The sequence below is a fragment of the Equus caballus genome, chromosome 1 (assembly GCF_041296265.1).
Source record: "Equus caballus isolate H_3958 breed thoroughbred chromosome 1, TB-T2T, whole genome shotgun sequence".
NCBI classification, from domain to species: domain Eukaryota; kingdom Metazoa; phylum Chordata; class Mammalia; order Perissodactyla; family Equidae; genus Equus; species Equus caballus.
Genome location: NC_091684.1, coordinates 126,278,832 through 126,305,778, shown reverse-complemented (window position 1 = coordinate 126,305,778; position 26,947 = coordinate 126,278,832). Strand labels below are relative to the sequence as shown.

At 53.9% G+C, this 26,947-nt stretch overlaps 4 protein-coding genes across 11 annotated transcripts; 2 read left to right on the top strand and 2 right to left on the bottom strand.

The window, feature by feature from the left end:
- The first annotated feature begins 172 nt into the window (after nt 1-172).
- LOC138917109 (uncharacterized) lies at nt 173-4,285 on the top strand. The gene is made up of 2 exons (XM_070231743.1): nt 173-732; nt 2,770-4,285. Exons 1-2 carry the CDS (start codon nt 608-610, stop codon nt 3,665-3,667), a joined length of 1,023 nt encoding a protein of 340 aa, XP_070087844.1. The 5' UTR covers nt 173-607; the 3' UTR covers nt 3,668-4,285.
- Nucleotides 2,094-12,067, bottom strand: LOC138917113 (protein FAM170A-like). 5 transcript variants are annotated; one of them, XM_070231794.1, is made up of 5 exons: nt 11,806-12,067; nt 8,216-10,035; nt 6,693-6,770; nt 5,147-5,522; nt 3,779-4,852 (listed from the first exon to the last, which is right to left on the bottom strand). In XM_070231794.1, exons 1-2 carry the CDS (start codon nt 11,852-11,854, stop codon nt 9,179-9,181), a joined length of 906 nt encoding a protein of 301 aa, XP_070087895.1. In that variant the 5' UTR covers nt 11,855-12,067; the 3' UTR covers nt 3,779-4,852; nt 5,147-5,522; nt 6,693-6,770; nt 8,216-9,178. The 5 variants fall into 5 exon arrangements, with proteins under 5 accessions (XP_070087886.1, XP_070087895.1, XP_070087899.1 ...); XM_070231798.1 differs by having other exon boundaries at nt 3,779-5,522; nt 8,216-8,489; nt 8,907-10,035; nt 11,806-12,037; XM_070231780.1 differs by having other exon boundaries at nt 3,779-5,522.
- On the top strand, nt 2,770-26,947 carry LOC138915105 (uncharacterized). Of its 2 annotated transcripts, none has more exons than XM_070231735.1 (5): nt 2,770-4,247; nt 5,131-5,435; nt 15,183-16,660; nt 17,544-17,848; nt 20,872-26,947. In XM_070231735.1, exons 2-3 carry the CDS (start codon nt 5,401-5,403, stop codon nt 16,078-16,080), a joined length of 933 nt encoding a protein of 310 aa, XP_070087836.1. In that variant the 5' UTR covers nt 2,770-4,247; nt 5,131-5,400; the 3' UTR covers nt 16,081-16,660; nt 17,544-17,848; nt 20,872-26,947. The 2 variants fall into 2 exon arrangements, with proteins under 2 accessions (XP_070087836.1, XP_070087832.1); XM_070231731.1 differs by lacking the exons at nt 2,770-4,247; nt 5,131-5,435 and adding an exon at nt 12,586-13,145 and having other exon boundaries at nt 20,872-23,166; nt 25,389-26,617.
- LOC138917118 (protein FAM170A-like) lies at nt 16,192-24,481 on the bottom strand. Of its 3 annotated transcripts, XM_070231822.1 has the most exons (5): nt 24,224-24,444; nt 21,326-22,454; nt 20,635-20,908; nt 19,106-19,183; nt 16,192-17,935 (listed from the first exon to the last, which is right to left on the bottom strand). In XM_070231822.1, exons 1-2 carry the CDS (start codon nt 24,270-24,272, stop codon nt 21,598-21,600), a joined length of 906 nt encoding a protein of 301 aa, XP_070087923.1. In that variant the 5' UTR covers nt 24,273-24,444; the 3' UTR covers nt 16,192-17,935; nt 19,106-19,183; nt 20,635-20,908; nt 21,326-21,597. The 3 variants fall into 3 exon arrangements, with proteins under 3 accessions (XP_070087923.1, XP_070087916.1, XP_070087920.1); XM_070231815.1 differs by having other exon boundaries at nt 20,635-22,454; nt 24,224-24,455; XM_070231819.1 differs by lacking the exon at nt 19,106-19,183 and having other exon boundaries at nt 20,635-22,454; nt 24,224-24,481.

Sequence of the window (26,947 nt, the reverse complement as noted above, 5' to 3'; positions counted from 1 at the left end):
CTCAAAGGCTGTTCCCCCTGACTAGGAGACCGTCCCTCCCCTCCCTCCTGGGTCCGCCCCTCCCACGGGGAGGCACAGTGGTGTGGTGCATGGAGCACCACTGGGTTTGATCCCTGCTCCGCCACCTGCTGGATCTTGGGCCAGTCAGTGGACCTCTCTCTGCTTCACTTTCCTTTTTTATTTTTTTTTAAAGATTTTGTTTTTCCTTTTTCTCCCCAAAGTCCCCCGGTACATAGTTGTATATTTTTAGTTGTGGGTCCTCCTAGTTGCGGCACGTGGGACGCCGCCTCAGCCTGGCCTGACGAGCGGTGCCGTGTCGGCGCCCAGGATCCCAACCGGCAAAGCCCTGGGCCGCCGAGGCGGAGTGGGTGAACTTAACCGCTTGGCCACGGGGCCAGCCCCTCTGCCTCGCTTTCTGATCTGTAAAATGGAAAGGACTCTCTCCACCTGATAGCATCATTTGGAGGCTGAAGAGGTCAATCCGTGGAAAGCATTTAAAACAGTGACTGTTACAGGAGAAGACTATGCTAATGGTCACGGTTACCGTTGTACTGCAGGTCACAGCTTGCTGAGGGTGCGCAGATTAGCTGATGTCCTCGCCCTGAGCATGCAGAGCTCCCGAAAGCCCCCGTCCTTACGCTCCTCCAGGTCCACGGGAGAGGCTCATTTGAAAATCTGTCTCCTTGAATTGGACCGTAAGCAACGTGGAGGCAAACACCGGCTTGCTCTCAGGTCTGTAATCCCAGAAAGTAGGAGAGCGCCTGACACGTAGTAGGCACTCGACACGCATTTGTTGAATGAATGAATGAATGAATGAATGAATGAGTGGTGACTCCCACAAGGACTCCTCCATCCTAGGCATCCCCTGCAGAGCTGGACTGTTTGTCCTGGCAGCTGGAGGCACCATCGCTCCCAAGTGAGCATTTTGCCCCCGTTCTTGACCTTCCCAGTCCCAAGCCCTGGAAAGTGTTAGCGGGAAGCTCCTTAGCCCTCTGCGTGTTTCCCCTTGGGACCAGTGAGAAAGAGATAGGATTGTGGCCTCCGGAAAAGCGTGGACTCAGGACCTCCACCTGTCTGGGAGATTTAGGAGGGCTCTTGGGGAAAGCCCGCCGTCCTCTCTTGGCTTGGATTTTGCTTCTGTTCTGGAGGCATTTAGAAGAGGAACCAGTAAATCGTGGAACCCTTTGAGGAAGGATTTGAGACAATGGATGTGGTGAGCAGAGTGTGTGGCCTGACTACTCAGAGGGACTTGAAAACCCTCTGATGGCGAGAGAGGAGGCTTGTTTTGTGCGATTCCAGAAGGCAGGACAGGGACGAGTCGGCGGGAACACAAGAGAAAAGAAAGATGTGTGCTTGTTCAGAAATGAATTAATAAAGGAAACCAACTAAAATTGGAGTCAGGAAGGCCTGGGAGTTACGGGAGCTGTTCTAAGTGAAAGTTAATTCAAGGAGAGTGAGAGTTCAGGGTGCGGACGACTCCTCATTGTAACGTTTTCCATTGGCTGGGCTTGTTGTCCCCAAAGAGGAAATTCTTTCTTCCTCCTGCTGGCATAGTAAAGTAGTAGCCAACTTCTCGTTGGAGATGCAAGGTGCTGGTCTCTCCCTAATTGGGGTAATTGACGGTGGGTGGTAGGACTGGAGAGCTCCCTGTAAGGCCTTCCTGACTCCAGTTTTAGTTGGTTTCCTTTATTGATTAATTTCCACACATTCAACCAGCTTTTACTTCTTCAATAGCTTAGTCTTTTTCGTAAGTTCCTTGCTGTTCCTATTGAAGTGTTTTCTTAATATTTTATAATTTTGACTCTATTTGGCACAGTGAACTAACGGGGGCAAGATAATGGTCTATGCCTCCCACCCCCGTTTCCATTTTCGGGATGCTTTATTTCTAGCTTGGAGAGAAGCCATTGATTTTGGTATATTTGTCTTATATGTAGCCACCTCGTCAAAATTTTTGTTGTCGTTTTCGAGGCATGCGATTGCATAATTATTAGAATTTTTAAAAATCTTGATATTTATACCTGCTTATTAAATTGTCTGGCTTATTCATTCAAGACTATGTTGAGATAGAAGTAATAACAGGTAACTTCATCTAGTTCCGAATTGTGTTAAAATGTATTGAATATTTTGCAATTGACCCCACACCAGCCAAGTTTGGAGATAATTTGTTACGCACCAGTAGATAACTAATAGATCAACTTTGCTGACTACTATGGTATGTGGCCTCATAGGACAAGTTGGGGAATGCCTTCTCTCTTTCTATTCTTTGTATAATATTAAAATGATATGGTGCCTGCACGTTTGGTGGAACCTGCCAGAGAATTGGCCTGTTATTTTCTGTGTAGAAGATTTTAAGCTGCTGTTCCTTTTTTCAGAGTGATTAACGGACCATTCTGGTAATGATTAGAAAGCTTGCCCCTGCTTGCTCTAGACTGCTAAATCCCTTCTTAAATATGGTGGATGTTCACTGTTTTCAGGCCATCCAGATCAATTAATCAATCCCAGATTGGCAATCACCTCTGCTTACTTATTCCCTTATCTCACATTATTTGCTTCAAAGAAATGCACGGTAGCATATGCAGGTAGTTTTGTGTCCACAGCCTCGTTGAGTGCAGAATGTAGAGAAGGTCTATTATTCCAGGGTTCTTTCTATTTTTTTAAATTATTTTTCCCTTATGCCCCTTAGGCTCCCGTCCCCCCGCCCGCACTCTCCCCCCCATCCCCCTCCCCCACCCCCCATCTACTAGCTTCAACTTCTGCTATTCCCATCAGGTCTCTAAACTTGCTGGATTTCTTCAGTGCACGGTGTGGAACGGGTGACCTGTTGCATCTGCGCATCAGAAGAGAACGCACTACTGGAATGAACAGGCGGGGAGGGCGGCAGTTGGACCGGTTGGGGCGCAGGCGCCACGCGGGAAGGGAGCCCGAGGGCGGCGCGGCGTCCCGGGCCTACCCTGCCGCAAGCCCTGCGGCAGGCTGGACGAGATCCTGGCCTCGCGCTCCGCTGGAGACCGCCCGGCTCCTCCCCACCGCTCGGCCACGCCCAGGATCGCCCAGCCGCCTGGCCCGCGAGCCCGGCCGCTCCTGCGGGGACCAACAGGATGCAGGCAAAGCCGGCAGCCTTGGAGGCCTAGGCCTAGGCCCAGGACCAGGCCTCCAGGAGCTCTGGGCTGCAGCGACTTGGGCAGTGCTTGTGCTGAGAGCGACGAGGCGGACAGTGGAGTGTCCTCAGCTATCGTGTGTGCGGAGGATGACCCAGGAAGGGTGGAGAACAGGCGCACAACTGCCTGGATCCACCCATGCAAGAGCCCTGGGCTTGTACATCCAGAAGAGAAGGCAGAGCCGACGAGGCCACGCTCGCTGTGCACATGCTCTCTCCGGGCTGGAGGTAGTGCCTGCACTGCCTGCACTGCCTGCACTGCCCTTGAAGGGTCCTCCTGGGCACTCACACCCAGTTGGGAGGGCCCGCGACCACACCCTGCTCATCTTGAGACTCCCAGAGCTTCTGCTCACACAGGACGAGGGGTTCGGAGGGCTGGGCCTGGCCACCTCCCTTGCCGCAGTTGTTGCTGTGCGTTGGCCCATGTGGACATCCTGGAAAATTCCGAGACTCTTTTTCGGCCTGCCTCACCTTCTGCCAGCAGGAACTCTGAGGAGAGCTGGGTCATGAAGGCGTGTAGCAACATACCACATTCCCCAGTACCTGTCCACTGCTGTTCTTGCCAGCACATGAGCCAGGTTTAGGATTTATGGGTCCTTTCCAATGATGCGCTTTCCAAGATCTTGTTTCAGCTCTATTTCTTTCTTCTTTCCCTTCGCACCCCCATTTTATCCCCTGGGGAGAATCCATCAGCTCTCCTCTGTCCCCACCCCGACACGACTCTGAGGCCCAGAATGCCCAGTCTGTAGGAACCCCATGGTGCTGGTCCTGAGGATCTGCGTTTCCTACAAGATCTTCAGATAAGTGTGATGCTGATAAAGCGGGAGACTTTGCATTTACAAGTCCACTTGTGAGAGCCAGCCCCGCCGGTTTCCCACGAGCTCCACTGCCCTGCGTGGTCTACATGGGAGACTTAGCAAGAAGATGGAGCTAAACGGCAAGAATTTCTGCAGCAAAGCCTGCCTGGTCTGGCCTAACACGTTTCAGTTTCCCAAGTTTCATCACTAGCTGTGACCAGACTCTGCTCTGCCCAGGCAAAAGAAGACCTATCCAATGAACTCAACATAGACTCTCCATGGCTGACCTCTGGGTAAGCAATAAACTAAGCAGAGGCAACTTACCAACAAATGCCTGCTTGGAGCGTTACTCGCTTAAACAAGTGGGGGTGGGGGGCGCCGAACCAAACCCCCAAGGACACAAAGGGAGCCTCCTCCTCTGGGCAACCTCCTTGGTCCCAGCTTTCTCATCTCCTACCGCTCAAGAGCCTGCAAACTAAGATCTTTGGAAGAAAGATCCCCAGGAATACTTGCGGGTCACCTAGTGAAGATTTCCCCCACTGCTGGGTGAGGCATAGGTCAGAGAGGTCCTCTTGGGCTGCCTGGGCCTCTGCGCCGGACACTCAACACACAGAGTTGCAGACCCCCTAAAGATTTCCCGCCATGGGCATGACCCTGGTGACTTGGAGCCCCTGAGCCCTGAGAACTCCCAACAGTCAAAGACCACCCCCACCCCGCTTCCTCCTCATCAGGGTCTCGGGATTATTCTGGGCATTGTGTTCTTTTTGGCAGCTTTTCCGTTAAAGGACCCCTAAGGGCACTGTTGGTTTGCGCTTGGCACTCTGAGAATCCGCCACCTCGGAGGTGGGCAAGCAGCGGTGTCAACTATCACCTTAAGACTGGCAGAGGCCACAGGACACTGGGAAGGAGAGAGGTGAAAGGTTAGGAAAGCCTGGTTGTGCAGGCGACCAGGGACAGACTGGCGCTAACTTGAAAAGCTGGCCCGAGGTGAAGCGCATGCCACTTGTGAGTCCTGGGCCCGTTTCCGCTTTCAAAGGAGAACGTCTTTTGCCCCGTGCTTTTCCCACTGGGTTGGACGTGCCTTTTGACTTAAGAGACGAAGGAGCCTCCAAAACCTCTTGGGGTGCCTGATGGGTCAAGGAGGACTTGCCTCAGCCCAGTCTGTTCTTCCTGCAGGTAGAGGACCAATCACCTTAGTGTCCCAGGTCGTCAGCTGGTCTTAGGACTCGGATAATCGGTCTTTGAAGGCATCCCAGCCGAGGAGTACTTCCTGGGTTCACCTTCTCACAGCTGGTTGCTTGACTCCCAGTTTTACGACTCGAGTGAGAAATGGGACCACGAGAGGCGTGAGAAGTACGGAGACATGAGCCCTGACCTCTTGGCATTGGCTCCTGCTTCTTGAGGAGGGAAAAGGTAAAGAAGGCCGCATCTCCTGTGTCCTGTGACATGTGTGCCGTGCATTCTCGCGAAGACGCTCTCAGGTAAGGAGTTGGTGGGAAATGCTTTGCTTTCTCTTAAACTCTGTCCTTGAGGCCTTTGCTGATGGAGGGCATCGAACCGACATTCCACTGGAGGAGGGAGGGAGGGAGGGAGGGAGGGGCAGAGGAAGGGGCAAATTAGTATGTAGGAAATGAGCCCGTTTTGGTAAAACAAGAACAAAGATCTGAGTATACTGGAAAACCTATATACACGTGCATAAAGGAGTAGAAGCGTATGTTTGTATGTGTATGATTGCTTAAGCAAGGATGATGAAGGAGTCTACTTATTAGACTGTTAGAATTATCTGGACACACTTCTGCAACTGTGACAATGAGTGAGAACACGCAGAAGGGACAGTGTTTAAAGAAATAGCATAATGAAATGTATTTCCATTCTATAGTTATGTATCAGTGTATATAAGGTATGCTATAATTCAAAGCCATGAAGAGTAAACATGAGTCAAAATAAGAAGAACCAAAAAGACAGGGTTAGCTGTATCTGCTGACTGACAGGAATCCATCATAGATTGTCCAGTGAAACATGGCGCAGAACAATGTGGGCCAAGTGTGACGTCATTTTTAAAAAAGCGAAGAAACAGACAGACCTCCCCGTGTACCTGGGACTGTATATGTGTGTCTGTCTTAGTCCATTTGGGCTGCTATAACAAAATACCACAGCTGAGGCTGGCTGATAAACAATAGGAGTTGATTTCTCACAGTCCTGGAGGTTGGAAGTCCAAGATCAGGGTACCAGCATGGACAGGCGAGGGCCCTATCGGGCTCACACTCTTGCATCCTCACATGGTGGAAGGGGCTGGGGAACTCTGCGGGGTCTCTTCTATAAGAGCACTAGTCCCAGTCATGGGGGCACCACCCTCAGGACCCAGTCACCTCCCAAACGCCCCATCTCCTAACTCCATCACATTGGGGCTTAGGATCCCGACAGTGAATGCTGAGGGGACAGAAACATTAAGAATCTGGCAGTCTCTGAGCAGAGAGAGATGTAGGGAAGGATACACGTGTCTCTTTTAACACTGGACAACTTGGGAGAGGAGTGCAATTTACATAGGAGAGGATGATTCTGATTATACTTTCGATTTACAATACTTTGCAGTTAGACAGATCATAATCAGAATATAAGACCTCTCTAAGTTAGAACATCACAGATATGCAGTTTTAAATTTTGCATTGTGAAAAGATAGGCATGAGCCCATCTTTAACGTCAGACACAAAGAGTCCGACCACTGAATGAAGACACACCCTCAGCTGTACAGGGGTCAGACCCAGCAGAGCTCTTGCTTGCCATTTGGAGACCATGCCTTCTTCTGGACTCTACACCTAGAAATGACCAAAGTATTCTGTGAGGATTAAAGCATCCACCCTCAAACGTGTGCTGAGTATACATGTATACTGGCGAGGAAGAAGGCTGGACACCATGTGCAATTCATTAAGTGACACGCAGACACTGCGAGATTCTTGTTCTCTGCTATGTGCTCCCGCCTTACTCCTCTAACCGTTCTAATGGAAAACTCACCCAGGTGCATTCGAGGCCATTTTCCAAGACTACCCTTAGACGTAGTTAACGGGGATTTCGCAACTTATAGGAAGGAAAAGATTTTGGACAAAAGATCTCTTGGACAGTGGAAAGTCCCAGCCAGCCTCTGCCTCCCACTGGGATTGCCAGACCATTTCCACTCTCGCATCTCTGAGAATCACAGAGATGCGGGGTGGGTGAGCCGAGGAGTCGAAAGAGAGATTTCTTGGACTCTCAAGGTCTGGCAGTAGTGCTCCTTGATTGAGAGAATAGTATGGAAGAGCACGGGGTCAGGGCCCATGGGCAGTCAGAGCTGCTGCTGCCGGCATGGGGACAGGACCCAATGGGCAGTCAGAGCTGCTGCTGCCGGCATGGGGACAGGACCCATGGGCAGTCAGAGCTGCTGCGTGGGGACTGGACCCACGGGCAGGAGGAGCTGCCGCTGCCGCTGCCAACATGGGTTGAGAGTAGGGCTAAACTGAAGGCATAGGTGTGTGAGTTTATCTCTTTCCAAGACAAAGGAAAGAATGTGTAAAAGAAGTTGTTAAAATGGCATCAGTGCAGGTGGGGTCTGGTTATTGGCTGGCCCTATAACTTTAGGTCAGAATCAGACCGGATTAAGTCGGGATGTCCTATGCCTCCCGGAGGCTATTGGTGGTGGGGGTGGGGGGAGGAGTCAGCTAGGTGAGGTTACCAGACGAGCACCATAGACAAGACTTAAGTCCTTGCCGTCCCCATTAAGAGTCTCTAGAGATAAGGTCACCCCTCCTTCCTCCTGGGGCAGAGAGGGAGACACCCCCAACACGTGGAGACTTCCTTCACAGATGCAAATGTCTCTCATCAAAGGGCAAGCAAATCCCACTCCTCAGAGGCTCCTTCCCGTCTGCAGTTTTTAAAAGTAACCAGCCTAAAATAATCCTCATCAACAGGATTTCCTTCTTCATCATTAGCACCTGCCTCAAAGCCCTGGCTTCCCTCCACTTCAGACCCTGTCACCCTCAGGAGCCATGTCTGTCCCTCTGAGAAGTACAAACAGGGCAGCCCGTGGATGGATGTGCCAGGCCTGGGAACCCTACCCACGCACCCTGTGCCCTGAGGGTCCCCGTGTCACTCTGCGTCTCAGCTCCCAGGGACATGGACACACCCTGACACCCCCAGCGCTTCCCGGGCCCTTGGACTTGATGCCCTGACCCTAGTTTCTCTGCCCACCATGGAGTCTGGGCATGAACCTGACCCTTCCCATCCTCACCTCGGATCACCCCTGCCTTCATTATAATTCCAGGGTTCACAGGAAATGTCCTCTCTTTTGCTGCTTTATCCTCAGCCAGGTGTTTTCTTGCAGTTCTCTGATCTCAGGATAGGTCCGGTTATACCACAGAACAAAGAAAGAACAGGCAAGTGTCACGGATGTGTCACGACCGGGGGGTAAAGCATGTTTGTTGTAAAGGGGCCAAAAAGTTTCCAAGCTGCTTCCCTTGCACCCTAGGAGACCCTCTGCAGGACTCATCCAGTAACTGGATCTCCTGTTGTGCAGAAAAGGATGGCACCAATGGAGTCTTTCTGCACCAGCTGCCACCTCCACTCCCCCCAAGAGGGAACGGCACATCCCTCCAACCCCGCTTCTCCCAGTGAGGCCAGAGGACTTGGATGGCGAGCTCAGCTTCCTTTAAGAGCCCGCCTCTCCTCTTGCAGGCCCTCCTTCCTGTCTCTCCCTGCACGTGGCTGGGAGCGGAGGCAGGCGGAGGGGCGGGTTGAGGGGCTTTATCCCATTGCTGTCCTACAGACTGTTTCCCCGCGTCCCCGAGTCCTTCTGCTTCCTCCTCCTGCGGACGACTCAGCTACACCCCTTCTCAACCACACTTCCTTTAGAGCTCCCTTGGCTGAGGCGCTCTCCCAGCCCTCCAGAGCCCCCTGAAGTCCCGTTTTCTTTCCCGCCTTACACGGTCGCCATGTTCAGGGTCCCGAATTCCACAGCATCTGGATGGGGCTCTCCTCTCTTCTCCTGGCTGGGCGAGCCTCTGGCCTGACCTGGCGTGCAGAGTCGGCTGTCCCGAGGCCGCTTCATCCACCCCTTCTGGGTGGTGCTCTCCACGCCCTTGGTTGGCGATGCGGACCACGCAGCCTGGAGCGAAGGGTCTCCCGGGGTGGCTAAGCGGTCTGACCCGCGGTCTTCCCCGACAGGCCCCATCCCACCCACAGCCCTGCTCTGCAGTCACAGGGCCTGAGCGCGGCCCTTCAGGCGCGTGCCCCGCGGTCCTTGGGGCCGCGCCCCGCGGCCCTGCCTCTGCCAGGCCTCCTGCCTCTGCAGCCACGCCAGCTCGCTCCGCAGCCGCCTCAGCTCCTGGCTCTGTGCTTGCAGTCTCGCCTGCAGGCGCAGGCAGGCTTCCTCCTTGGCTCGCACCTCCCTGCTCTTGGCCGCCAGCAGGCGCCTCTGGGCCAGCAGGTGGCAGCGTCGGGGCCGGCGCGGCGCAGACGCGGGCCGCCGGCGCTCCAGCAGCTCCTCATAGAAGACGCGGCAGCTGAAGCCCTCCTTGACGCCGCGCTCGGCGTGCGCCACCACGGCGGCCGGGCACGGGAACACGCGGCAGCAGGCCACGCAGCGGAAGCCGTGCTCGCCGGTCACCAGCCACTCCGGGGTGACCGCGCGGGGCGGCGCCTCCTGCTCCTGGACGGCCGGCGCAGGGGTGTGCGCCTCGGCTTCCTGGACACAGGGCTCCGTGTCGCTGAGCAGGGACTCCGTGTCAGCCGGGCTCGGGGGAGAGCCGATGGTGCTCTCCTGGGAGAGCTCGGCCTCGAAGACGCGGGGCCTCTCGTCCACGGGTGCAAACCCGCTTTCGGTTTGCCACGCGACGGCCACCCCCTTCACGGTGCGCACTTGGGTGTAATAGGCGCACCGCACCCATTGCTTCTCTTTGGGCGACCCGTAGCTGGAGGAGTGGGAGGTCCGCTCCGCTGAAGCAGAGGAGACACACGTCTCTGGGAGTCGGAGGGTCTTCCTGGGCCTGGAGCTCCGGCTTCTGTTTTCCGATGGTGTAGGCTGTGTGGCCCTGTCCTCTTGGGTTGAGGCCTCTGAGAACAGAGTGGGAGTTCCATGAGCTCTGGGGCCTGGGGCCTGGGGCCTGGTCTCTGAGCCCAGGCTGTTGTGTCGGGGGTCCCTGGGGGCCTCTCCGTCGCTACCCTCCTCCACCTCTGGGAAACCTCGTCACATCTTCGTCTTGCCCCGGCGGGCCCGGGTCCCGAGCCTTCCAGTGCTGGTTGCACTGCTGGGGGTGACACAAGTCCCCTCGAGCACATTGGTACCAATGACAGTGGTACCCTGTGTCAAAGGTCTGTCGTGGGAGACAATACAATACCCTTTGCGATCTTCTGCTTGTAATTGTAGGACCTTCAGGCTAATTTTTCTTTTTTTTTTTTTCCTAACATTTGTTGAATGCCAACTATGCTACCCCTCTGGGAGATGTTTTCTATGAAGTTGATTTGCTAGGATAGTTAGTTAGAGGGTTAGCGTGCCAACGGGAGAAATGCTCATCTCTTTTCAACCCGGTATTAGGGGGGCACTGATAGAAGGAATTCCACTGACAGACATACTAATTTGCAGACTTTGTTAAGGCTCTTGCAAGTTTCCTTCTTTCTCAAACCTTCCTTAACCGAGCAACACTAGACCTTTAAAAAGGCTTGCTCGGAGCTGACTCCTGAGCACTTCCTCGTGAGATGAGCTCCTTCAGTGTGAAGGCAGAAAACAGATGTCCGTGTCTGAGCGCCCTGATCCCCCAACCTCCGTGGTGAGTACGTGAAAACCTCACCGAGGGCATCTGCGGGCTTGCCGCGTCAGCCTCAGGGTCTGTGCATGCTTCTGAGGACGGGGCTGGTTTGGAGAGTTCAGGATGCAGAAAGGAAGTGATGGAAGCAAGCTTTGGGGGTGTGTGGGGGAGGGAGCGAAGGGTTCAGGTAGGACCGAGATGGAGAAGACCTCAGGGGGCAGTGGACAGAATCTGCAGACAGAAGACCAGGAGGGAAGAGGAAACCAGCTGGGCCTGTGGCGAGCAGCACATGGGAGTTGTCAGGAAGTTGGGGAGGAGGCAAGGGGAAAAGGAACTGACTGGGGAAAGGGTCCCGAACTAGGATCTGTAGGATTTCTGGCAGAAACACAGGTTAAGGAGAGATTTAGAATGCGATTCTGAAGTGAAGCTTTGCTGTGCCACATCGTAGAGCCCTAGGGAGAGGTGGACGGGAGACAGAGGAGGAGAAGGCAAGGCCTTGGACTGAGGGTAGTGCTGTCTGCCCAGGCCCCCTTCTGCCCCAGCCCTGGCTCAGAATGAGGGAGACCTCTGGGGTCGTCGTGGGGTACCGGGCCAACCACCCAGCAGCCTTCCATAACTTCTGGATTACTGTTTTTGCTGCCTCGCCTGATGTATTAATTCCCTCTCAGTAGAAAATGCGAGGACAGTGAAGGGGACAAGTCCCCTCGCCCCTTCTCCCCAGTCCCACGCCGTCTGCCCCAGGGGCTCCCTTGCTTCCTGCCTTCGCGTGGCCATCAAGCCCTTCCTAGGGCTCAGGCCTGAACAGTTAAGTTTCTAGTCTGAGCCAATTGAGGAAAGACCCTCAGACTCACAGTAGGGGGTCCTTCGGTTCACTCACTCACTCCTTCACTTAGTCATTCATGTTACGCATGTGTTCGTTGTCTACTAAATGACACAGTACGTTCACAGTGAAAGCCTCAGTGAGCCTCAGGCCTCTGGCCAAATCCTTCATCTTCGCTCTCCTGGCCATCTGTCCGGGGAAATCAGACCCCTGGCTTCCCAGCTCCCATCCATCAGACTGTTTTCCTCCTCTCCTTACCTGGGGTCTCAGAGATAGGCCTCTTCCTCCCGGATTGCCGCCGATTCATCCTGTCGGGGCAGAGGTGAACTCCCAGGATGGTCTCCGGAGGGATCTCTCTCCCTCTTCCCAATCTCAGCCTCTCTTGGGTCGTAGACTCTGAGTGAGTCCTCAATGTCTGTGAGTCGGCAGCTACAGGCGCTGCCCCACAGGGAGATCCCGGATCCACAACCTCTCTGTGAGCAGTTGGGATCTGAGTGAGCTCCGAGTCTTCCAGTAAATCCTGTGTGATGTCACCGCTGACATAGCTCAGTTCCGAGGGCCCAGTTTGAACGTCAACATGGCAACAAGAAATCACGGCAACAGTTGAAGTAGGGGTGAGGAGGGCAGCTGAGGGAAGGTGATATAATAATTACGTAATAAAGTGATTTGGAACTTTTCCCTGCCCTCAAGGGGCCTCCCATCCATCTGGAGAGAGGGTGAGAGGGCAGAAAAGGAGAACAGACTGGGATGGGTGATATCTTTCCCCGAGGCCTCTCCTGTGCCTCTGTTTGGAAGTCACCTCTCCAGCCCTGGTCACTCAGTGTCCCCTCTGAACCCCTCTCAGACCTCCTTTGCCTCTGAGCCTTCTCAAAGGCTGTTCCCCCTGACTAGGAGACCGTCCCTCCCCTCCCTCCTGGGTCCGCCCCTCCCACGGGGAGGCACAGTGGTGTGGTGCATGGAGCACCACTGGGTTTGATCCCTGCTCCGCCACCTGCTGGATCTTGGGCCAGTCAGTGGACCTCTCTCTGCTTCACTTTCCTTTTTTATTTTTTTTTAAAGATTTTGTTTTTCCTTTTTCTCCCCAAAGTCCCCCGGTACATAGTTGTATATTTTTAGTTGTGGGTCCTCCTAGTTGCGGCACGTGGGACGCCGCCTCAGCCTGGCCTGACGAGCGGTGCCGTGTCGGCGCCCAGGATCCCAACCGGCAAAGCCCTGGGCCGCCGAGGCGGAGTGGGTGAACTTAACCGCTTGGCCACGGGGCCAGCCCCTCTGCCTCGCTTTCTGATCTGTAAAATGGAAAGGACTCTCTCCACCTGATAGCATCATTTGGAGGCTGAAGAGGTCAATCCGTGGAAAGCATTTAAAACAGTGACTGTTACAGGAGAAGACTATGCTAATGGTCACGGTTACCGTTGTACTGCAGGTCACAGCTTGCTGAGGGTGCGCAGATTAGCTGATGTCCTCGCCCTGAGCATGCAGAGCTCCCGAAAGCCCCCGTCCTTACGCTCCTCCAGGTCCACGGGAGAGGCTCATTTGAAAATCTGTCTCCTTGAATTGGACCGTAAGCAACGTGGAGGCAAACACCGGCTTGCTCTCAGGTCTGTAATCCCAGAAAGTAGGAGAGCGCCTGACACGTAGTAGGCACTCGACACGCATTTGTTGAATGAATGAATGAATGAATGAATGAATGAGTGGTGACTCCCACAAGGACTCCTCCATCCTAGGCATCCCCTGCAGAGCTGGACTGTTTGTCCTGGCAGCTGGAGGCACCATCGCTCCCAAGTGAGCATTTTGCCCCCGTTCTTGACCTTCCCAGTCCCAAGCCCTGGAAAGTGTTAGCGGGAAGCTCCTTAGCCCTCTGCGTGTTTCCCCTTGGGACCAGTGAGAAAGAGATAGGATTGTGGCCTCCGGAAAAGCGTGGACTCAGGACCTCCACCTGTCTGGGAGATTTAGGAGGGCTCTTGGGGAAAGCCCGCCGTCCTCTCTTGGCTTGGATTTTGCTTCTGTTCTGGAGGCATTTAGAAGAGGAACCAGTAAATCGTGGAACCCTTTGAGGAAGGATTTGAGACAATGGATGTGGTGAGCAGAGTGTGTGGCCTGACTACTCAGAGGGACTTGAAAACCCTCTGATGGCGAGAGAGGAGGCTTGTTTTGTGCGATTCCAGAAGGCAGGACAGGGACGAGTCGGCGGGAACACAAGAGAAAAGAAAGATGTGTGCTTGTTCAGAAATGAATTAATAAAGGAAACCAACTAAAATTGGAGTCAGGAAGGCCTGGGAGTTACGGGAGCTGTTCTAAGTGAAAGTTAATTCAAGGAGAGTGAGAGTTCAGGGTGCGGACGACTCCTCATTGTAACGTTTTCCATTGGCTGGGCTTGTTGTCCCCAAAGAGGAAATTCTTTCTTCCTCCTGCTGGCATAGTAAAGTAGTAGCCAACTTCTCGTTGGAGATGCAAGGTGCTGGTCTCTCCCTAATTGGGGTAATTGACGGTGGGTGGTAGGACTGGAGAGCTCCCTGTAAGGCCTTCCTGACTCCAGTTTTAGTTGGTTTCCTTTATTGATTAATTTCCACACATTCAACCAGCTTTTACTTCTTCAATAGCTTAGTCTTTTTCGTAAGTTCCTTGCTGTTCCTATTGAAGTGTTTTCTTAATATTTTATAATTTTGACTCTATTTGGCACAGTGAACTAACGGGGGCAAGATAATGGTCTATGCCTCCCACCCCCGTTTCCATTTTCGGGATGCTTTATTTCTAGCTTGGAGAGAAGCCATTGATTTTGGTATATTTGTCTTATATGTAGCCACCTCGTCAAAATTTTTGTTGTCGTTTTCGAGGCATGCGATTGCATAATTATTAGAATTTTTAAAAATCTTGATATTTATACCTGCTTATTAAATTGTCTGGCTTATTCATTCAAGACTATGTTGAGATAGAAGTAATAACAGGTAACTTCATCTAGTTCCGAATTGTGTTAAAATGTATTGAATATTTTGCAATTGACCCCACACCAGCCAAGTTTGGAGATAATTTGTTACGCACCAGTAGATAACTAATAGATCAACTTTGCTGACTACTATGGTATGTGGCCTCATAGGACAAGTTGGGGAATGCCTTCTCTCTTTCTATTCTTTGTATAATATTAAAATGATATGGTGCCTGCACGTTTGGTGGAACCTGCCAGAGAATTGGCCTGTTATTTTCTGTGTAGAAGATTTTAAGCTGCTGTTCCTTTTTTCAGAGTGATTAACGGACCATTCTGGTAATGATTAGAAAGCTTGCCCCTGCTTGCTCTAGACTGCTAAATCCCTTCTTAAATATGGTGGATGTTCACTGTTTTCAGGCCATCCAGATCAATTAATCAATCCCAGATTGGCAATCACCTCTGCTTACTTATTCCCTTATCTCACATTATTTGCTTCAAAGAAATGCACGGTAGCATATGCAGGTAGTTTTGTGTCCACAGCCTCGTTGAGTGCAGAATGTAGAGAAGGTCTATTATTCCAGGGTTCTTTCTATTTTTTTAAATTATTTTTCCCTTATGCCCCTTAGGCTCCCGTCCCCCCGCCCGCACTCTCCCCCCCACCCCCCTCCCCCACCCCCCATCTACTAGCTTCAACTTCTGCTATTCCCATCAGGTCTCTAAACTTGCTGGATTTCTTCAGTGCACGGTGTGGAACGGGTGACCTGTTGCATCTGCGCATCAGAAGAGAACGCACTACTGGAATGAACAGGCGGGGAGGGCGGCAGTTGGACCGGTTGGGGCGCAGGCGCCACGCGGGAAGGGAGCCCGAGGGCGGCGCGGCGTCCCGGGCCTACCCTGCCGCAAGCCCTGCGGCAGGCTGGACGAGATCCTGGCCTCGCGCTCCGCTGGAGACCGCCCGGCTCCTCCCCACCGCTCGGCCACGCCCAGGATCGCCCAGCCGCCTGGCCCGCGAGCCCGGCCGCTCCTGCGGGGACCAACAGGATGCAGGCAAAGCCGGCAGCCTTGGAGGCCTAGGCCTAGGCCCAGGAGCAGGCCTCCAGGAGCTCTGGGCTGCAGCGACTTGGGCAGTGCTTGTGCTGAGAGCGACCAGGCGGACAGTGGAGTGTCCTCAGCTATCGTGTGTGCGGAGGATGACCCAGGAAGGGTGGAGAACAGGCGCACAACTGCCTGGATCCACCCATGCAAGAGCCCTGGGCTTGTACATCCAGAAGAGAAGGCAGAGCCGACGAGGCCACGCTCGCTGTGCACATGCTCTCTCCGGGCTGGAGGTAGTGCCTGCACTGCCTGCACTGCCTGCACTGCCCTTGAAGGGTCCTCCTGGGCACTCACACCCAGTTGGGAGGGCCCGCGACCACACCCTGCTCATCTTGAGACTCCCAGAGCTTCTGCTCACACAGGACGAGGGGTTCGGAGGGCTGGGCCTGGCCACCTCCCTTGCCGCAGTTGTTGCTGTGCGTTGGCCCATGTGGACATCCTGGAAAATTCCGAGACTCTTTTTCGGCCTGCCTCACCTTCTGCCAGCAGGAACTCTGAGGAGAGCTGGGTCATGAAGGCGTGTAGCAACATACCACATTCCCCAGTACCTGTCCACTGCTGTTCTTGCCAGCACATGAGCCAGGTTTAGGATTTATGGGTCCTTTCCAATGATGCGCTTTCCAAGATCTTGTTTCAGCTCTATTTCTTTCTTCTTTCCCTTCGCACCCCCATTTTATCCCCTGGGGAGAATCCATCAGCTCTCCTCTGTCCCCACCCCGACACGACTCTGAGGCCCAGAATGCCCAGTCTGTAGGAACCCCATGGTGCTGGTCCTGAGGATCTGCGTTTTCTACAAGATCTTCAGATAAGTGTGATGCTGATAAAGCGGGAGACTTTGCATTTACAAGTCCACTTGTGAGAGCCAGCCCCGCCGGTTTCCCACGAGCTCCACTGCCCTGCGTGGTCTACATGGGAGACTTAGCAAGAAGATGGAGCTAAACGGCAAGAATTTCTGCAGCAAAGCCTGCCTGGTCTGGCCTAACACGTTTCAGTTTCCCAAGTATCATCACTAGCTGTGACCAGACTCTGCTCTGCCCAGGCAAAAGAAGACCTATCCAATGAACTCAACATAGACTCTCCATGGCTGACCTCTGGGTAAGCAATAAACTAAGCAGAGGCAACTTACCAACAAATGCCTGCTTGGAGCGTTACTCGCTTAAACAAGTGGGGGTGGGGGGCGCCGAACCAAACCCCCAAGGACACAAAGGGAGCCTCCTCCTCTGGGCAACCTCCTTGGTCCCAGCTTTCTCATCTCCTACCGCTCAAGAGCCTACAAACTAAGATCTTTGGAAGAAAGATCCCCAGGAATACTTGCGGGTCACCTAGTGAAGATTTCCCCCACTGCTGGGTGAGGCATAGGTCAGAGAGGTCCTCTTGGGCTGCCTGGGCCTCTGCGCCGGACACTCAACACACAGAGTTGCAGACCCCCTAAAGATTTCCCGCCATGGGCATGACCCTGGTGACTTGGAGCCCCTGAGCCCTGAGAACTCCCAACAGTCAAAGACCACCCCCACCCCGCTTCCTCCTCATCAGGGTCTCGGGATTATTCTGGGCATTGTGTTCTTTTTGGCAGCTTTTCCGTTAAAGGACCCCTAAGGGCACTGTTGGTTTGCGCTTGGCACTCTGAGAATCCGCCACCTCGGAGGTGGGCAAGCAGCGGTGTCAACTATCACCTTAAGACTGGCAGAGGCCACAGGACACTGGGAAGGAGAGAGGTGAAAGGTTAGGAAAGCCTGGTTGTGCAGGCGACCAGGGACAGACTGGCGCTAACTTGAAAAGCTGGCCCGAGGTGAAGCGCATTCCACTTGTGAGTCCTGGGCCCGTTTCCGCTTTCAAAGGAGAACGTCTTTTGCCCCGTGCTTTTCCCACTGGGTTGGACGTGCCTTTTGACTTAAGAGACGAAGGAGCCTCCAAAACCTCTTGGGGTGCCTGATGGGTCAAGGAGGACTTGCCTCAGCCCAGTCTGTTCTTCCTGCAGGTAGAGGACCAATCACCTTAGTGTCCCAGGTCGTCAGCTGGTCTTAGGACTCGGATAATCGGTCTTTGAAGGCATCCCAGCCGAGGAGTACTTCCTGGGTTCACCTTCTCACAGCTGGTTGCTTGACTCCCAGTTTTACGACTCGAGTGAGAAATGGGACCACGAGAGGCGTGAGAAGTACGGAGACATGAGCCCTGACCTCTTGGCATTGGCTCCTGCTTCTTGAGGAGGGAAAAGGTAAAGAAGGCCGCATCTCCTGTGTCCTGTGACATGTGTGCCGTGCATTCTCGCGAAGACGCTCTCAGGTAAGGAGTTGGTGGGAAATGCTTTGCTTTCTCTTAAACTCTGTCCTTGAGGCCTTTGCTGATGGAGGGCATCGAACCGACATTCCACTGGAGGAGGGAGGGAGGGAGGGAGGGAGGGGCAGAGGAAGGGGCAAATTAGTATGTAGGAAATGAGCCCGTTTTGGTAAAACAAGAACAAAGATCTGAGTATACTGGAAAACCTATATACACGTGCATAAAGGAGTAGAAGCGTATGTTTGTATGTGTATGATTGCTTAAGCAAGGATGATGAAGGAGTCTACTTATTAGACTGTTAGAATTATCTGGACACACTTCTGCAACTGTGACAATGAGTGAGAACACGCAGAAGGGACAGTGTTTAAAGAAATAGCATAATGAAATGTATTTCCATTCTATAGTTATGTATCAGTGTATATAAGGTATACTATAATTCAAAGCCATGAAGAGTAAACATGAGTCAAAATAAGAAGAACCAAAAAGACAGGGTTAGCTGTATCTGCTGACTGACAGGAATCCATCATAGATTGTCCAGTGAAACATGGCGCAGAACAATGTGGGCCAAGTGTGACGTCATTTTTAAAAAAGCGAAGAAACAGACAGACCTCCCCGTGTACCTGGGACTGTATATGTGTGTCTGTCTTAGTCCATTTGGGCTGCTATAACAAAATACCACAGCTGAGGCTGGCTGATAAACAACAGGAGTTGATTTCTCACAGTCCTGGAGGTTGGAAGTCCAAGATCAGGGTACCAGCATGGACAGGCGAGGGCCCTATCGGGCTCACACTCTTGCATCCTCACATGGTGGAAGGGGCTGGGGAACTCTGCGGGGTCTCTTCTATAAGAGCACTAGTCCCAGTCATGGGGGCACCACCCTCAGGACCCAGTCACCTCCCAAACGCCCCATCTCCTAACTCCATCACATTGGGGCTTAGGATCCCGACAGTGAATGCTGAGGGGACAGAAACATTAAGAATCTGGCAGTCTCTGAGCAGAGAGAGATGTAGGGAAGGATACACGTGTGTCTTTTAACACTGGACAACTTGGGAGAGGAGTGCAATTTACATATGAGAGGATGATTCTGATTATACTTTCGATTTACAATACTTTGCAGTTAGACAGATCATAATCAGAATATAAGACCTCTCTAAGTTAGAACATCACAGATATGCATTTTTAAATTTTGCATTGTGAAAAGATAGGCATGAGCCCATCTTTAACGTCAGACACAAAGAGTCCGACCACTGAATGAAGACACACCCTCAGCTGTACAGGGGTCAGACCCAGCAGAGCTCTTGCTTGCCATTTGGAGACCATGCCTTCTTCTGGACTCTACACCTAGAAATGACCAAAGTATTCTGTGAGGATTAAAGCATCCACCCTCAAACGTGTGCTGAGTATACATGTATACTGGCGAGGAAGAAGGCTGGACACCATGTGCAATTCATTAAGTGACACGCAGACACTGCGAGATTCTTGTTCTCTGCTATGTGCTCCCGCCTTACTCCTCTAACCGTTCTAATGGAAAACTCACCCAGGTGCATTCGAGGCCATTTTCCAAGACTACCCTTAGACGTAGTTAACGGGGATTTCGCAACTTATAGGAAGGAAAAGATTTTGGACAAAAGATCTCTTGGACAGTGGAAAGTCCCAGCCAGCCTCTGCCTCCCACTGGGATTGCCAGACCATTTCCACTCTCGCATCTCTGAGAATCACAGAGATGCGGGGTGGGTGAGCCGAGGAGTCGAAAGAGAGATTTCTTGGACTCTCAAGGTCTGGCAGTAGTGCTCTTTGATTGAGAGAATAGTATGGAAGAGCACGGGGTCAGGGCCCATGGGCAGTCAGAGCTGCTGCTGCCGGCATGGGGACAGGACCCAATGGGCAGTCAGAGCTGCTGCTGCCGGCATGGGGACAGGACCCATGGGCAGTCAGAGCTGCTGCGTGGGGACTGGAGCCACGGGCAGGAGGAGCTGCCGCTGCCGCTGCCGCTGCCAACATGGGTTGAGAGTAGGGCTAAACTGAAGGCATAGGTATGTGAGTTTATCTCTTTCCAAGACAAAGGAAAGAACGTGTAAAAGAAGTTGTTAAAATGGCATCAGTGCAGGTGGGGTCTGGTTATTGGCTGGCCCTATAACTTTAGGTCAGAATCAGACCGGATTAAGTCGGGATGTCCTATGCCTCCCGGAGGCTATTGGTGGTGGGGGTGGGGGGAGGAGTCAGCTAGGTGAGGTTACCAGACGAGCACCATAGACAAGACTTAAGTCCTTGCCGTCCCCATTAAGAGTCTCTAGAGATAAGGTCACCCCTCCTTCCTCCTGGGGCAGAGAGGGAGACACCCCCAACACGTGGAGACTTCCTTCACAGATGCAAATGTCTCTCATCAAAGGGCAAGCAAATCCCACTCCTCAGAGGCTCCTTCCCGTCTGCAGTTTTTAAAAGTAACCAGCCTAAAATAATCCTCATCAACAGGATTTCCTTCTTCATCATTAGCACCTGCCTCAAAGCCCTGGCTTCCCTCCACTTCAGACCCTGTCACCCTCAGGAGCCATGTCTGTCCCTCTGAGAAGTACAAACAGGGCAGCCCGTGGATGGATGTGCCAGGCCTGGGAACCCTACCCACGCACCCTGTGCCCTGAGGGTCCCCGTGTCACTCTGCGTCTCAGCTCCCAGGGACATGGACACACCCTGACACCCCCAGCGCTTCCCGGGCCCTTGGACTTGATGCCCTGACCCTAGTTTCTCTGCCCACCATGGAGTCTGGGCATGAACCTGACCCTTCCCATCCTCACCTCGGATCACCCCTGCCTTCATTATAATTCCAGGGTTCACAGGAAATGTCCTCTCTTTTGCTGCTTTATCCTCAGCCAGGTGTTTTCTTGCAGTTCTCTGATCTCAGGATAGGTCCGGTTATACCACAGAACAAAGAAAGAACAGGCAAGTGTCACGGATGTGTCACGACCGGGGGGTAAAGCATGTTTGTTGTAAAGGGGCCAAAAAGTTTCCAAGCTGCTTCCCTTGCACCCTAGGAGACCCTCTGCAGGACTCATCCAGTAACTGGATCTCCTGTTGTGCAGAAAAGGATGGCACCAATGGAGTCTTTCTGCACCAGCTGCCACCTCCACTCCCCCCAAGAGGGAACGGCACATCCCTCCAACCCCGCTTCTCCCAGTGAGGCCAGAGGACTTGGATGGCGAGCTCAGCTTCCTTTAAGAGCCCGCCTCTCCTCTTGCAGGCCCTCCTTCCTGTCTCTCCCTGCACGTGGCTGGGAGCGGAGGCAGGCGGAGGGGCGGGTTGAGGGGCTTTATCCCATTGCTGTCCTACAGACTGTTTCCCCGCGTCCCCGAGTCCTTCTGCTTCCTCCTCCTGCGGACGACTCAGCTACACCCCTTCTCAACCACACTTCCTTTAGAGCTCCCTTGGCTGAGGCGCTCTCCCAGCCCTCCAGAGCCCCCTGAAGTCCCGTTTTCTTTCCCGCCTTACACGGTCGCCATGTTCAGGGTCCCGAATTCCACAGCATCTGGATGGGGCTCTCCTCTCTTCTCCTGGCTGGGCGAGCCTCTGGCCTGACCTGGCGTGCAGAGTCGGCTGTCCCGAGGCCGCTTCATCCACCCCTTCTGGGTGGTGCTCTCCACGCCCTTGGTTGGCGATGCGGACCACGCAGCCTGGAGCGAAGGGTCTCCCGGGGTGGCTAAGCGGTCTGACCCGCGGTCTTCCCCGACAGGCCCCATCCCACCCACAGCCCTGCTCTGCAGTCACAGGGCCTGAGCGCGGCCCTTCAGGCGCGTGCCCCGCGGTCCTTGGGGCCGCGCCCCGCGGCCCTGCCTCTGCCAGGCCTCCTGCCTCTGCAGCCACGCCAGCTCGCTCCGCAGCCGCCTCAGCTCCTGGCTCTGTGCTTGCAGTCTCGCCTGCAGGCGCAGGCAGGCTTCCTCCTTGGCTCGCACCTCCCTGCTCTTGGCCGCCAGCAGGCGCCTCTGGGCCAGCAGGTGGCAGCGTCGGGGCCGGCGCGGCGCAGACGCGGGCCGCCGGCGCTCCAGCAGCTCCTCATAGAAGACGCGGCAGCTGAAGCCCTCCTTGACGCCGCGCTCGGCGTGCGCCACCACGGCGGCCGGGCACGGGAACACGCGGCAGCAGGCCACGCAGCGGAAGCCGTGCTCGCCGGTCACCAGCCACTCCGGGGTGACCGCGCGGGGCGGCGCCTCCTGCTCCTGGACGGCCGGCGCAGGGGTGTGCGCCTCGGCTTCCTGGACACAGGGCTCCGTGTCGCTGAGCAGGGACTCCGTGTCAGCCGGGCTCGGGGGAGAGCCGATGGTGCTCTCCTGGGAGAGCTCGGCCTCGAAGACGCGGGGCCTCTCGTCCACGGGTGCAAACCCGCTTTCGGTTTGCCACGCGACGGCCACCCCCTTCACGGTGCGCACTTGGGTGTAATAGGCGCACCGCACCCATTGCTTCTCTTTGGGCGACCCGTAGCTGGAGGAGTGGGAGGTCCGCTCCGCTGAAGCAGAGGAGACACACGTCTCTGGGAGTCGGAGGGTCTTCCTGGGCCTGGAGCTCCGGCTTCTGTTTTCCGATGGTGTAGGCTGTGTGGCCCTGTCCTCTTGGGTTGAGGCCTCTGAGAACAGAGTGGGAGTTCCATGAGCTCTGGGGCCTGGGGCCTGGGGCCTGGTCTCTGAGCCCAGGCTGTTGTGTCGGGGGTCCCTGGGGGCCTCTCCGTCGCTACCCTCCTCCACCTCTGGGAAACCTCGTCACATCTTCGTCTTGCCCCGGCGGGCCCGGGTCCCGAGCCTTCCAGTGCTGGTTGCACTGCTGGGGGTGACACAAGTCCCCTCGAGCACATTGGTACCAATGACAGTGGTACCCTGTGTCAAAGGTCTGTCGTGGGAGACAATACAATACCCTTTGCGATCTTCTGCTTGTAATTGTAGGACCTTCAGGCTAATTTTTCTTTTTTTTTTCCCTAACATTTGTTGAATGCCAACTATGCTACCCCTCTGGGAGATGTTTTCTATGAAGTTGATTTGCTAGGATAGTTAGTTAGAGGGTTAGCGTGCCAACGGGAGAAATGCTCAGCTCTTTTCAACCCGGTATTAGGGGGGGCACTGATAGAAGGAATTCCACTGACAGACATACTAATTTGCAGACTTTGTTAAGGCTCTTGCAAGTTTCCTTCTTTCTCAAACCTTCCTTAACCGAGCAACACTAGACCTTTAAAAAGGCTTGCTCGGAGCTGACTCCTGAGCACTTCCTCGTGAGATGAGCTCCTTCAGTGTGAAGGCAGAAAACAGATGTCCGTGTCTGAGCGCCCTGATCCCCCAACCTCCGTGGTGAGTACGTGAAAACCTCACCGAGGGCATCTGCGGGCTTGCTGCGTCAGCCTCAGGGTCTGTGCATGCTTCTGAGGACGGGGCTGGTTTGGAGAGTTCAGGATGCAGAAAGGAAGTGATGGAAGCAAGCTTTGGGGGTGTGTGGGGGAGGGAGCGAAGGGTTCAGGTAGGACCGAGATGGAGAAGACCTCAGGGGGCAGTGGACAGAATCTGCAGACAGAAGACCAGGAGGGAAGAGGAAACCAGCTGGGCCTGTGGCGAGCAGCACATGGGAGTTGTCAGGAAGTTGGGGAGGAGGCAAGGGGAAAAGGAACTGACTGGGGAAAGGGTCCCGAACTAGGATCTGTAGGATTTCTGGCAGAAACACAGGTTAAGGAGAGATTTAGAATGCGATTCTGAAGTGAAGCTTTGCTGTGCCACATCGTAGAGCCCTAGGGAGAGGTGGACGGGAGACAGAGGAGGAGAAGGCAAGGCCTTGGACTGAGGGTAGTGCTGTCTGCCCAGGCCCCCTTCTGCCCCAGCCCTGGCTCAGAATGAGGGAGACCTCTGGGGTCGTCGTGGGGTACCGGGCCAACCACCCAGCAGCCTTCCATAACTTCTGGATTACTGTTTTTGCTGCCTCGCCTGATGTATTAATTCCCTCTCAGTAGAAAATGCGAGGACAGTGAAGGGGACAAGTCCCCTCGCCCCTTCTCCCCAGTCCCACGCCGTCTGCCCCAGGGGCTCCCTTGCTTCCTGCCTTCGCGTGGCCATCAAGCCCTTCCTAGGGCTCAGGCCTGAACAGTTAAGTTTCTAGTCTGAGCCAATTGAGGAAAGACCCTCAGACTCACAGTAGGGGGTCCTTCGGTTCACTCACTCACTCCTTCACTTAGTCATTCATGTTACGCATGTGTTCGTTGTCTACTAAATGACACAGTACGTTCACAGTGAAAGCCTCAGTGAGCCTCAGGCCTCTGGCCAAATCCTTCATCTTCGCTCTCCTGGCCATCTGTCCGGGGAAATCAGACCCCTGGCTTCCCAGCTCCCATCCATCAGACTGTTTTCCTCCTCTCCTTACCTGGGGTCTCAGAGATAGGCCTCTTCCTCCCGGATTGCCGCCGATTCATCCTGTCGGGGCAGAGGTGAACTCCCAGGATGGTCTCCGGAAGGATCTCTCTCCCTCTTCCCAATCTCAGCCTCTCTTGGGTCGTAGACTCTGAGTGAGTCCTCAATGTCTGTGAGTCGGCAGCTACAGGCGCTGCCCCACAGGGAGATCCCGGATCCACAACCTCTCTGAGAGCAGTTGGGATCTGAGTGAGCTCCGAGTCTTCCAGTAAATCCTGTGTGATGTCACCGCTGACATAGCTCAGTTCCGAGGGCCCAGTTTGAACGTCAACATGGCAACAAGAAATCACGGCAACAGTTGAAGTAGGGGTGAGGAGGGCAGCTGAGGGAAGGTGATATAATAATTACGTAATAAAGTGATTTGGAACTTTTCCCTGCCCTCAAGGGGCCTCCCATCCATCTGGAGAGAGGGTGAGAGGGCAGAAAAGGAGAACAGACTGGGATGGGTGATATCTTTCCCCGAGGCCTCTCCTGTGCCTCTGTTTGGAAGTTACCTCTCCAGCCCTGGTCACTCAGTGTCCCCTCTGAACCCCTCTCAGACCTCCTTTGCCTCTGAGCCTTCTCAAAGGCTGTTCCCCCTGACTAGGAGACCGTCCCTCCCCTCCCTCCTGGGTCCGCCCCTCCCACGGGGAGGCACAGTGGTGTGGTGCATGGAGCACCACTGGGTTTGATCCCTGCTCCGCCACCTGCTGGATCTTGGGCCAGTCAGTGGACCTCTCTCTGCTTCACTTTCCTTTTTTATTTTTTTTTAAAGATTTTATTTTTCCTTTTTCTCCCCAAAGTCCCCCGGTACATAGTTGTATATTTTTAGTTGTGGGTCCTCCTAGTTGCGGCACGTGGGACGCCGCCTCAGCCTGGCCTGACGAGCGGTGCCGTGTCCGCGCCCAGGATCCCAACCGGCAAAGCCCTGGGCCGGCGAGGCGGAGTGGGTGAACTTAACCGCTTGGCCACGGGGCCAGCCCCTCTGCCTCGCTTTCTGATCTGTAAAATGGAAAGGACTCTCTCCACCTGATAGCATCATTTGGAGGCTGAAGAGGTCAATCCGTGGAAAGCATTTAGAACAGTGACTGTTACAGGAGAAGACTATGCTAATGGTCACGGTTACCGTTGTACTGCAGGTCACAGCTTGCTGAGGGTGCGCAGATTAGCTGATGTCCTCGCCCTGAGCATGCAGAGCTCCCGAAAGCCCCCGTCCTTACGCTCCTCCAGGTCCACGGGAGAGGCTCATTTGAAAATCTGTCTCCTTGAATTGGACCGTAAGCAACGTGGAGGCAAACACCGGCTTGCTCTCAGGTCTGTAATCCCAGAAAGTAGGAGAGCGCCTGACACGTAGTAGGCACTCGACACGCATTTGTTGAATGAATGAATGAATGAGTGAATGAATGAGTGGTGACTCCCACAAGGACTCCTCCATCCTAGGCATCCCCTGCAGAGCTGGACTGTTTGTCCTGGCAGCTGGAGGCACCATCGCTCCCAAGTGAGCATTTTGCCCCCGTTCTTGACCTTCCCAGTCCCAAGCCCTGGAAAGTGTTAGCGGGAAGCTCCTTAGCCCTCTGCGTGTTTCCCCTTGGGACCAGTGAGAAAGAGATAGGATTGTGGCCTCCGGAAAAGCGTGGACTCAGGACCTCCACCTGTCTGGGAGATTTAGGAGGGCTCTTGGGGAAAGCCCGCCGTCCTCTCTTGGCTTGGATTTTGCTTCTGTTCTGGAGGCATTTAGAAGAGGAACCAGTAAATCGTGGAACCCTTTGAGGAAGGATTTGAGACAATGGATGTGGTGAGCAGAGAGTGTGGCCTGACTACTCAGAGGGACTTGAAAACTCTCTGATGGCGAGAGAGGAGGCTTGTTTTGTGCGATTCCAGAAGGCAGGACAGGGACGAGTCGGCGGAAACATAATAGAAAATAAGATGTGTGCTTGTTCAGAAATGTAACATAAATGCCCCAATATCCTCCTCCTATCTCCTCAGAGTTTTCTCTCTCCAGGCCACCGTGCCACCCTCTTGTGTACCGTGCCCTCCAGAGAGCATGTGTTGTTTCTTCAATGCACTGGACCATTTCCCACCTCCTCACCCCCCTCAATTTTGTTCCGGTATCACTTCCTGTTTGAATTCTTCCCTGCCCAACCCCCGGTGGAATTTCCCACCCCCTGCTGTGTGTCCTACTGTATTCAAGGAGCGCTTTGGTATAGCTTAGAAAGCACATGATTGCGTTTTCTTTTGGTGATTATGAAAATGGCCACACATTCTTCCTGTCTCTGCATCCACATCCCTATGTGATAACTTTGCACTACATTTCTCCAAGGGCAGGATTCTTTCTCCGTTCCTTGAATAAAGGCTGGTTTTATGATTCCTTTGGTTATTGCAACAGCATAAAACCTGATTCAAGCAGAGACGTGAAATGGTCTTACCATTGGGCTTGCCATCTTGACCTTTTTCAAACCCTGAGAACCCGTGAGATTGAGCCCAAGCCAGCCTCCCGGATGATAAGCCGCCCTGTAGAGATGGATCTCACTGCAGCTGCTGAGTTGATTTTTGAGCAACTGGCCCGCTGCTGACCCAGCAGCTGATGGCAGATACATGAGCAAGTCCTGCAGAGAGCAGCTGAGTGTGGCACAGCCCAGGAGATCCCCAAATTGCCAACCTGCAAAATCATGAGCTAATTAAATACTTCTTGTCTTAA

Coding starts and splice junctions, on each gene's coding strand:
- LOC138917109 (XM_070231743.1), top strand. CDS start 608: ATGCAGAGCTCCCGAAAGCCCCCGTCCTTACGCTCCTCCAGGTCCACG. Junction 733..2,769: donor AAACACCGGCTTGCTCTCAG/GTCTGTAATCCC, acceptor TATTCCCATCAG/GTCTCTAAACTTGCTGGATT.
- LOC138917113 (XM_070231780.1), bottom strand. CDS start 11,854: ATGAATCGGCGGCAATCCGGGAGGAAGAGGCCTATCTCTGAGACCCCA. Junction 10,036..11,805: donor GCCTATCTCTGAGACCCCAG/GTAAGGAGAGGA, acceptor CTCTGTTCTCAG/AGGCCTCAACCCAAGAGGAC.
- LOC138915105 (XM_070231731.1), top strand. CDS start 13,021: ATGCAGAGCTCCCGAAAGCCCCCGTCCTTACGCTCCTCCAGGTCCACG. Junction 13,146..15,182: donor AAACACCGGCTTGCTCTCAG/GTCTGTAATCCC, acceptor TATTCCCATCAG/GTCTCTAAACTTGCTGGATT.
- LOC138917118 (XM_070231819.1), bottom strand. CDS start 24,272: ATGAATCGGCGGCAATCCGGGAGGAAGAGGCCTATCTCTGAGACCCCA. Junction 22,455..24,223: donor GCCTATCTCTGAGACCCCAG/GTAAGGAGAGGA, acceptor CTCTGTTCTCAG/AGGCCTCAACCCAAGAGGAC.